Source organism: Merops nubicus, unplaced genomic scaffold (genome assembly GCF_000691845.1).
Source record: "Merops nubicus isolate BGI_N331 unplaced genomic scaffold, ASM69184v1 scaffold47114, whole genome shotgun sequence".
Classification (NCBI taxonomy): Eukaryota; Metazoa; Chordata; class Aves; order Coraciiformes; family Meropidae; genus Merops; species Merops nubicus.
This window is the reverse complement of record NW_008605817.1, coordinates 1-10,676: the sequence shown is the minus strand read 5'-3', so window position 1 is coordinate 10,676 and position 10,676 is coordinate 1. Positions and strand designations below refer to the sequence as shown.

General features: G+C 36.3%; 1 protein-coding gene across 1 annotated transcript in view; it reads right to left on the bottom strand.

The window, feature by feature from the left end:
- WDPCP (WD repeat containing planar cell polarity effector) overlaps positions 1-10,467 on the bottom strand; it is a gene marked incomplete at both ends in the record, with an annotated part of 33,340 nt that extends 22,873 nt beyond the window's left edge. The window contains 3 exons of the mRNA XM_008939438.1: positions 7,558-7,617; positions 7,859-7,929; positions 10,417-10,467. Coding sequence (XP_008937686.1) covers positions 7,558-7,617; positions 7,859-7,929; positions 10,417-10,467 — 182 coding nt within the window. The remainder of the gene's footprint in view (positions 1-7,557; positions 7,618-7,858; positions 7,930-10,416) is intronic.
- Between the last annotated feature and the right edge of the window lie 209 nt (positions 10,468-10,676).

The following is a 10,676-nucleotide window of genomic DNA, read 5'->3' as shown; positions in this document are numbered from 1 at the left end:
TGCTACATGGCAGCAGTTCTGAAGGACTCATTCTTGCAGATAGGTTCATCTCCCTCTAATCAGTAAAAAAAAAAATAATTATTTGTTCATCAGTGGCTATACTAGCCCTAAACTTGCTGAACCATCTTTTCTGCCAAAGGAGTCCTTTGGGGACAGACATTGCAGAAGAGTAGAGAGGGCTCACCAGAGGCCAGAAATCTGGGACTTCAGTTCCTACTTCTACATAACAGCACATTTTTAAAGAAATCTCTGTGCTTTTAAAAAAATACCTTAGTACTAGAGAAATACTTGCTCTTGCAGTAGAATTTGGCAGAAAAATCCAAGTTTGTTTCATGTTAGTTTTATGCTGTGACACAAACTTGGTTGCAATATACTTTTTTAGAATAACACACTGGTACACAAACACCAGGCAAGCTTTCCTGCACTGAGAGCTATTGGATTGTATAATAAATAAAAAGAACTGGGGACAGCAATGTAGTGATCTAACTGAGCTTGACTCTTGTGCAATGCTCTGCTCCCAAGAGTTTAGCTATGAAAATTCTCAGTTACACATATTCTGCTACATTGCTATAGCTCTGTGCTCTCTCTAACCAAAACCAGGACAAGCATATTTAAATAAATTACCTTCTTGCCCTGCTTAATATCTTAACCAACATCTTTCCAATCTATCTTCCTGTCAATTCACAGTAGTTTGAAAATAAATTCTAGTGATGTCTGAAATAGAAACAAAAAACACCTGTGATGTGAAACAAATTTTTTAAGAACAAATGATCATTTTCCATTCTGCTAAAGTCTAATCATGTGTTCATTTGATAAATATATATGGTCAATGTTTCACTATTCCCTGTCATGACAGATGTCCTTTAAGGTTTTGTCCTAGTAAAAATGTTAGACACAGTTACACTCATGCAGCTTTTATTACAATCTTTCAAAACTTCAATTTATCGTTATGGTGAAGTTAGATCAGATAAAAAGACAATTTATTTCCAACTTGATAATGTTAAGTCCAGCAAGGTCTGACCACAGTTAGCTATTATTGTTTGAAGAATCTAGTTGAAAAACTGAGGGTTGAAACCCAGAAGTTGACAAACTGATGCAAGCAGTGATCAAGCAAATTTACATGAGCACTCTAGAAAGGCCAGTCCTAAATTACTGAATGAATTCTAGCATGCCAGAGAAGAGTAAATCAACCCAAATCTTTCAGCGTTATGTGCAAACAAGAAAGCTGGTGTAGTCATATAGCTTAACTCTCCATTTGTCTTTCACAACACCTTTGCTTGGGAGCTATGTTCTTCTCTCAGAAACCGCTACTGTACTGGTAGGTTGCTCCCACGCTTGCTTTCTCTATAGGGAGGGAGAAAACCAAGCCTAGCAGGGATACATACCACCTATCCAGGTGAAAAGGCAAAACAAAGGAAAAAATGTGTGCTGAGCTATAGATGGTCAATGGTCTTGAATGACTGCACTATGGAATGCATGCTTGTCATTCTGCTGACATCTACCCACTGCTGTTCAGAGACATGCTTGCGAACTCTCGGTTTAAGAGCAACAAATATGGTTAGTATTCTTTAAGTCTTAAATGTTTCAGAGTATAAATTCAACTTTATGCCCATATGTTTAATTCCTGGTAATGACGTAAGTCACACCTGTTACAGAGACAGACTTCTCTGAAAACTGTTCCAGTGTGTGATAAGACATTCATAGAAATATAAAATATTGTGTTAACGACTGTGCTTTGCTTTACATTTATGAAACTAGTCATTAAACCAAAGCTATGTTATTTTCAATATTGCATAGATATCTCTCTATGCTATCAGTATGGCATGGTAGACTAGCAGAAAATAGGTAAAAATAAGTCCTTGCCTCTAGGAGCATTAAAGTCTAAATTTAAAAAGTAGATCAGAAACCTTACAAACTATACGGCCATGTAAGGTCAGTATTTCTTCCACCTCCCTTTAAAAATCCTTTGGGTTAGAATGAGGGCTTTTTGGAAAAAAAGTTCTTAAAGTTTACTATGTAATACAAGCATAAATAAACCAGGGAAAGTATTTAAATAAAGCAGGGAAGTGGTTGAGTCAGCACCCCTGGAGGTATTTAAAAGACATGTGCATGTGGCATTTAGGGATATGATTTAGTGGTGGACTTGATAGCGTTAGGAAAAATATTATGTAAAATAGAAAATATTTATGTGCTCGGACTGAAACTGCATTCTTTCAAATCTTTACTGACTGTGTAGTCTATGCAAAGACTGTCATATGATAGTAAGATTTAGGTGCTATTATACATAAGCTCGCATAGTTGAGCTCTGGTGGATGGAAGCAGTCCAGTTATAAGCATGAATTAATATAAAGTGAATGGAGAAGATTGCAAACTTGGCTTGAACACATACACAGAAATCCGACTCCAAAAAATACTGCTCAAGGGAACTGCCCATCATTTCTATGGAACAAAAGCAAATGTAAGAGGTATTATTTACACAAGGCACGAAATCATACCATCCAACAGATATCAAATTACGGAAAGAAACTCACAATAATGAAACATCACAGATTTTTCAGACTGAAGTACTGCAATGTGAAAGATAGAAATCAGAAGAATCATCTTTACAGCTTTAATAGTCTCAAGGTGTTGCTAAAAAAATATGAAAGCATGACTCTACACTTACTGGAATAAAAGGCATAGCCTTTGTACTTGAACACAATCTGAGTAAAACGTTTGGGCATCTGGTCATTTTACATATTGGGAAGGAAGGGCCACAATTTCTGTGTTACTGAGTAGCTGAATGTGAATATTAACAGAAGGAATTATGTACTTTATGTACCAAAAATGGTTCTCCAATGAGCAAGAAAGACATAAGTAGAGCAGAGGATACTCAGGGGAATACTTATCCTTTCTCTTCCACAACAGCAAAGTGCTCCAATATGTATTAGAATTACTTATTACCAATCAAAGGACTTAAGTACAGGCTCATGACTTATGGACTTTAGTGGAACTTAAGCATGTACTTAAGTGGATTCCTTGATCCTTGGAAGCCTTAGCCCTTGACTCCTCATTCGTGCAGCTTAACTGCTTATCAGCCCTTCTACCTAAAAAGATACCTGCAGAGCAAAGCCAGGATTTGCTTCTATCTGATTAAAATTGGAAGCAAAGGAAAATATGCCTGTAAAAAATATTGCTGCAAACTGTTTTCCCTTCCAGATTTCAACCAACAAAGGAATATGCAAAAGGAGAAGAGAATTGCAAAGCATGTCTTGTTCAAGCAGGTTCCCAGGGTTTTTCCCCACCTCTTCATTCCAGATTGCTTTCTTAGCCACCCTACCATAATTACTCTGTTGCATGCCTCATTACAGATGAAGTTATTGTTGTTACACGTTGCTGTTTCACAATAATCAATGCATTTGTACTCCTAGCTCCAAATCTCAAAAGCCACACAAACACAGTAATGGCTGTGATCAGCAAAAGAATTTAATATGTGGACAGTGTTCCACTTAGTAACTGGTGATGGGTACCAGCTTCTCATGTATTCTAGCCAGAATGTCTTGCTTTTGATATCAGATGTGCTACTGTCTGTCACCACATATCTTACTAAATCAGTTTGCTTATGGGCAGTGTAACTAATATAACAAACCCTGTCAGCAAAAGTTGCTGTGTATCTCAATTCAGAATCCAGTTCCCAGTATGTCAGCGATGGTAACATAAAAGCCACCCATATACATATGTAAATTATGACACAAAATTAAATAAAATCAAAGTAATTTAGCACAGAATATATAAATCTTTTCCATTAGCGGGTAACAGGTATGATTCACAGCTAGTGCTTGGCTTTTATACAATAAAATAATCTAATGTTGGCATGTTTAATTCTACATAGTAATGCAAATATAGAACTAAAAAAAGTTGGAAATCAAAAGTTTTGGCTAGATCTCATTAATATTTACTACTTTACATTGTAAAACCAATCCTGAACCAGTGGCGTCATTTCATAGGATTGATTTCATTATTTTGTGGTAAAACTCAAAAAGCATTCCGAAGAATTAGAGAAGGAGACCAAGAGGAAAGGAGGCAGCCACAGATGAGTTGAATAAAACTCAACAATATCAATAAAATTGCTTAGGTTATTACTCCTTGGCAGGGAAAGCCAAGGAGTACATTATTTATTTATTTATAAGCAATACAGTGGCATCTACTGTAAAAACTTCCCCCCCCCCCCCCCCCCCGCCATTATTGTTTTATGGCCTACTTATTTTCCTGTGACATCAGCTAACTGAAGATTACAGGATTACTTCAGCAATTCATCAGAGGTCATCAAAGTTGGGGTTCAGAAGTACCAGACAGAAATGCTGTGCATTCAGATCCTATTGGAACAAGTAGGAACAGAGCTAAAGAAAAGACCTCAGTCCTTTAGGGCTCAGCTAAGCTCTTTTAAATAGGAGAGCAAGCTTCTTGACAAAAATCCCTGTACAGTCTAGGTTATGTTTACATGAACTGGCACATCATCTATTTCAGCAGCTCTAAGCAGTACTAGAATGTGTACTTAGGACTGCAAAAAATAAAGGTCAATGGATTTTTTTGGCAATGGACAAGGAAGTAAATATAAAACCTCTAATGCACTGATTGCATGGGGAAAAAAAAAGTAATAGGAGAAATTTTGATGCATAAAATGAAGCTTTAAGAAAGGCAGAAAGGTGGGCCAGCATTATTGTAGTTGTAGGAAAAATACTAGTTCTACGAAAACCAAAAGAGCCAGTTTTGAGAAATATGTGCATACAGTGGATGAGACATTTTGCATGCAAACTAACCAGATTTTCCATCGAGACTTATGTGTGAGGTCTAATTGGTCATTTGCACACAAACAGTTAACAAAACAGCACATTCATTCTTAGCAAATACATGTTTAAATTTATAGCCTCCAATTTTTGCCTGTGGGCTACTGAGTAGCTGGAAGTGCTAGAAATGAGGGATGAGGAATAGTGGTGTAGGTTCCAGAAGGCATACTAGCAGCAGTCCTATGCTTGTTCATCACTAAACTGGAGGGAAATCCCACCACTCATTTAAATGATGGTTGTGTTATCACTGTATCACATTTCAGATTTTTTTCCTGTTGGTTCTGTCTTCCTAAAGGTACAACAGCCATTGAGTTTTGGGATAGCACATTGTTATTACAACACAAAGGGAACTCTTCCTGGCACAGATAAAGATACAGCAGATTCAAATACATTTATTGAAAAACGTGATGGCTGTTGAGCTAAATCTTTTAATTTCTATAAATGAAATAATTTGACATTGTATTGTTATGAAAACCCAAAGAGCTAAAAAGAAAAAAGATACTGCAATTAAATCATATACTCAGATTAAGCCCAAATCACTGAAAATTATGAAAGTCTTGGTAATTCACCACGTGCATCTCTCTCCATGCTGTTTGCCTGACTTGTTTTTCACTTGAAAGTTATTACAAACATGGATTCTTCTTTTTCCACTAGCAGTTGCTCTGGTCTCCATCCAAAAGAGGAGCAGTGCTATGACACAGATTGCATCACCATGTGATAAGCATTTTATGCTGAAGCAGTTAATTAGTCTCCTACTTAGAACTAAAAAAATAAATGTACATCATCTTTTGCAGAAGCTTCAGGACATGTGTATCAAAAAGGGAGAGTCCAGATATTTCTGCAAAATTTTCAAAGATGGATGAGCAACAGCAAAACAAACCATATGACATAAAAATTGATAGAAGACAGCTTTTTCATTCTAGACTCTCAAATTCTTCATTTCTCTGTTTTATTTTCATTTGTTGGAGAGCTTACATTTTCAGAAGACAGTAAGTGGAATAGAAAAACGGTTATGGCAGAACATTCTAAACCCTGTTGGAGACTTCAATTATCAGCCATTATTATATAAAAAAAACATTTTGTTTTGTGATTGAGAAACCAAAAGCAGAATTTAAGGACAGAGAAGTGACTGTGGTTTTTATCTTTAACTCTAGCCATATTAGAGGCCATACTACCACTTATATTCTGCCTATATGAGCCATCTAAAAAACCCTTAATTTATCAAGCTAGCCCTTTCCATGATTCAATACCATACAAAGCCAGACCTAATCTACTAAGATAAAAACATCTATCTCTATTCTTTCCCATCTTTTACAGGAATTAAGTAAAACTGCCTTTGTCTCCTTTTTAAGTAAGCATGAAACTACTTAGAGGATGCTAAGTCAAGAAAAAATACACAGAATTGATAGTCAGCCAAAGGTGTCATAATACAAAAGCAGGGCTATCAAATTTTGGCAATAAGTTCACTGTTCCAAAGTTAGTATTGCTAAGGAATGCAGGTGGATGCAGATAGATGGGAGAAAAAGGAAAACTGATGCAGAATGGACAGGGAAAGCAAATGAAGAGACAGCAAACTGGGAAGCAGATGAATACACTCATGGCTAACTGACTCGGTATTTCTTAACCAAATTCCTTTCCTAATCAGAACAATTGTAAGAAAAAAACTGAGTCCTCTAAATCAGCATGAAATTAATATTTAAATCAGTTCTAGAAGATCAGTGTTCACAGATATATACTATGTAATCTGTACACGAATTACATACTTTTATTAGTGATAAGATCTGGTAGGCAAATGTAGCTTAGACAATAACTTTATGATTGATACAAAAAGACTATATATAATTTGGCATGTCAGATGATTAAAAATTTTGCTATTCTTAAGTGCATTTCTAAAATTTCAGATGTTAAAATATTTAATATTCAGCCTGCTGACACATTTGGAGCTATATGGATTAGAAGAAAAAAAAATATGAATCTGAAAAAGCATAAAAGTTAAACACAAAATTTCTCTTTACAAACAATATGAGTAATATTTACTAGTATTTCACATGCCAAAGCAGCTTCAAATACAATGCCTATTCCTCATGAATGACGAAGACTGTAGAAACTTACAGCATACATTACATATGTTTTTCAGAACAAGCTCATGATTACTGAGCTAGACCACATGTCACGTTCAGATTTCCCACTGATCCTGCTGTTACATATGAACAAGGATGGGAAAAGCTGTCTCTTCTGAACACTATGTGGAACTTAGAGAACACAGCTACATGTGCCATGTGTCACAAAACCTTTTGTTCCATAATTTGGTTAATGATCTAGCTGGTTTAGAGTTATAGCTTCCCTCCCATATTACACAAGCACAAAGTAAAACATTTGTGACAGACATGTAAATAATTAACATATAAAAATGTAATATACACAGATTCCAGACCTGTCTGTACATTTCAACTGCTCCCTTAGCCTGCTATTTTGAGGTACAGGATGCTTTTAGTTTCCCCAAATAATAATAATAATCTCACAGAATCAGGGCCCTTTAATGTAGTTTTTCCTGTTGATAAAAAACAGATTTTTGTTTTGTAGCATGTAATCTAGGTAACATGAGCCCATGCATTAAAATAACCCAATGATTTTCTGTGTTAACTAATATTTTAACACTAGTGCATCAAACACTGAATGGCTGTTCAGCTCCACTGACTGAACATTGCAAGAGCTTGTCAAAACATTTTACCTGACAGATACGTTTGTTCTTCCATTTGGTCAGCACACACTGGCCATTCTGCATTAAGTCCTAAAGGACAACAGAAAACAGAGTAGGGTTGGCAGTACACATTGTTGGCTAACATAGTTCCGATTTTCAAGTTATAGATGAAGCATGCCACACAAAGATGCAGCTGTTTTAGAACAGCCTGCCAGACAAAAGCACATTTATCATCACTGGGAGAGTTGGATCTTTATGAAAATTAAAGCTGTTGAAAGAGGTTTGAAAACCAGATTACATGTTGCTGTACTTGAAGCTTTCTGAGACATACCTCTACCTCCTTGAGCGTATCTCGCAGTTTATCTGGTCGCTTGTTTTTCAGTACCCAAGGATAATCTCGTGCTGACAAATAAAAAAAAAAGAAAGAAGGTAGAGAGTTGCATATATATAGGCAACTGCAGATATACGTGTGCGTATATATATATACACGCACACACACGTGTGTGTACAAACGTACTTTTATGTATCGTTAAAAAAAAGTTCAAGTTGAGCTTCCTTTTCCGTGCAAACACAAACCTAAGATTTCTAGGAGTTACCTTAAACATAAAACTTATCTATATTTGGAAGGAAACGGCTACGGTTTCTATTGGTTTCCATCACCAAATGATATCCTTTTGAGAAGCTCTGTCACAGAAACAGTTACCATGAAATAGCCACGCTGACCAGGACTTCACCGTGGCAATTGTGTATAAAGCTCAGGATGTAATATCTTACCTCGCTGCTGAGCACTTGCAATGAGAAAACATCTCAACATTCAGTATGTTAACTCAGATTCAAGTTATCAAATCCTAAACAGATACTATTCATTTGCACTAGTATTTTATTGCCTAATTTCATAAAGCAGGCACTAATGTGTCTGCAAAAATGCACGAATATATGCATATGCAGAGGTACTGATAACAGGTACTTGTCAATACCATAACTTATGTTATGGAGCATAGTTATTTATAGGATTTGTTCTTGAAAAGTTGATGTGAAGAATCTGCAAAGTCAAGCAAACAAGGAACTGCATGACTGCTACAGGCCTTTAACAAATTTACTAATGTTAAACTATTGTGAAAATTCTGGCCTAATACATGAATCCTGAAACTAAGAGGCAAAGCTCTCTGGAGTTGCTAGTAATTGGCTTGCTTCATGGCTTAGAATCAGTCTCTAATAACTTCTGAAATATCATCATTTAAGAGTGAGCAGTTTTCTGTTCATAAGTATACAATAAAAACACGAGAAACTAGAACACATTGTCTTTTTAAAATCTAGCCTATTTAAAGGAAACCTGATGAAAAGTTTTGAGCTCCAAGCCATCAGTTTGTATGCCAACTTCCAGACTGAATGACTTAACAGTTGTGTTTAAACCTCCCTGCAAAAACAAGCTTACAATAGAAGTGCTATAGAGTGAAAAAATTAAGGATTTCATATATCAACAAAAGAGCACACCAACAAACAACTTCTCTTTGTAATTTATTGGACTGAAGCCAGTGTTGGTGGAACTGTTATGATAATATTAATTAGGCATGTAAGATCACATTTTCAATGGGTGCCTTCAGAAATACTGGAATATTTATCCACATATACAAAATGGGAAGTTACCTGTAGAGATACCAAACTACATATACAAATCAGCAGCTGTGAATAGTTACCCAGAGCTCCTCTTTAAGAAGAGCCATACAGTGCTTTGTGCCTAGGCCATCCCTGTATTTACAGCAACAAGGTGCAGTAGCTCGTGTTCATTTTGCACGTCACACATTCAAAAGGCAGCAGTTGGGGCTTCTGTATGACGGGGTTTATCTGGGCCTGCTTCTCTTTTCATACAGGCAGTGCCTGTAAAATAATGCTATGCAGAGCACAAGGGATGTAAATCCGTTATGCTCCTCCATACTCACAACCCTTTCTCACCTCCCCACCTTTACAGAGCTGTATTGATTCTGAGTGACATACAACTCTCCAGAGCGAGTGCGGAATCACCGCACGGCTCTCTGCACCTTTATACCCATCCCCTGTGGGGCTTCAACCCGCTCCAAACACACTTCACGTTGTTGCAAATCACTTACCCTTCCCGAACACATTTTGCCTTCAAATGCATGCACAACTCCACGTGAACTTTCATTATGATAAAATAAAATGTTATGGCAATTCTTAAAGCCTGCATATTACTGCATGAAGTCAAAAATCAATTAGATTTTTCAGAATGGTCATACAATAATGTTTGAAAATTAATGAGTGTTCTGAGCGAGAGTAACTCTGCAAAAGCTGTAGAAGAAGCTAAAGGAATGTTGTATTAATATAAAAATCTGACACAGAACTGCTGTGTGATAGCGTAAATTGGAATTGCTTTTAACCAGATAATGAGGGAACAGTGTAAAAGTTTCTAAGCTCTCTATGAAGCAGCTGATATTAATGTGGAATTTTATTTTGGCTAAAAGTATTTTAGTTATCATTTTCATTTTTGAGGCAGTTGGTATTTCGATTCAAGAGCTGATTGGGAAAATGGTTATTATGTTTATTGCTCATCTGTTGAGTAAATTTCATATGGAAAAATTTGGATTGTGATCATTTTTACGATTCTTCTTAACAATGGATTTGAGAAGCAATACGTGCTACTGTGCTTAGTAACACAAGGAAAGAAAAGAGACTCCAAATGTACCTGGAAGGAATAATTACAACCTATCAATTGTTTTGTGCTGTGTAGTTGTGTGACTGTCTTGAGAGAGCATGTGCAGAAAGTTAAACTGGAAGGAGCCTGAGGTTATGTAAAGGCTTTTCCAAGCACATCACCCATCTAAATGAGTGATTTTGTATTGCTGTAACAAGAAACTCAGAAACCATCCTTACATTCTGCTAGCTTTTGCTTCTCTTCTAAGTAACCATGCTTCATCTGTGATGCTAAAGGAAAGAATGAAAAGATAAATGATAATCCTTACAACTGCTGTCAGCAAAACTTAACATTAGAAGATTCACACGGTTTGATAAAACACACAAATTTACTGAAAAATTAAGACGGCTGCAATGTTTTCACCTCGTAAAGGCAGATATCTTAAATTCGTGAAATTCAAGCAATGAAAGACAGGCTTACGCAGCCCAACAGGTGGCCG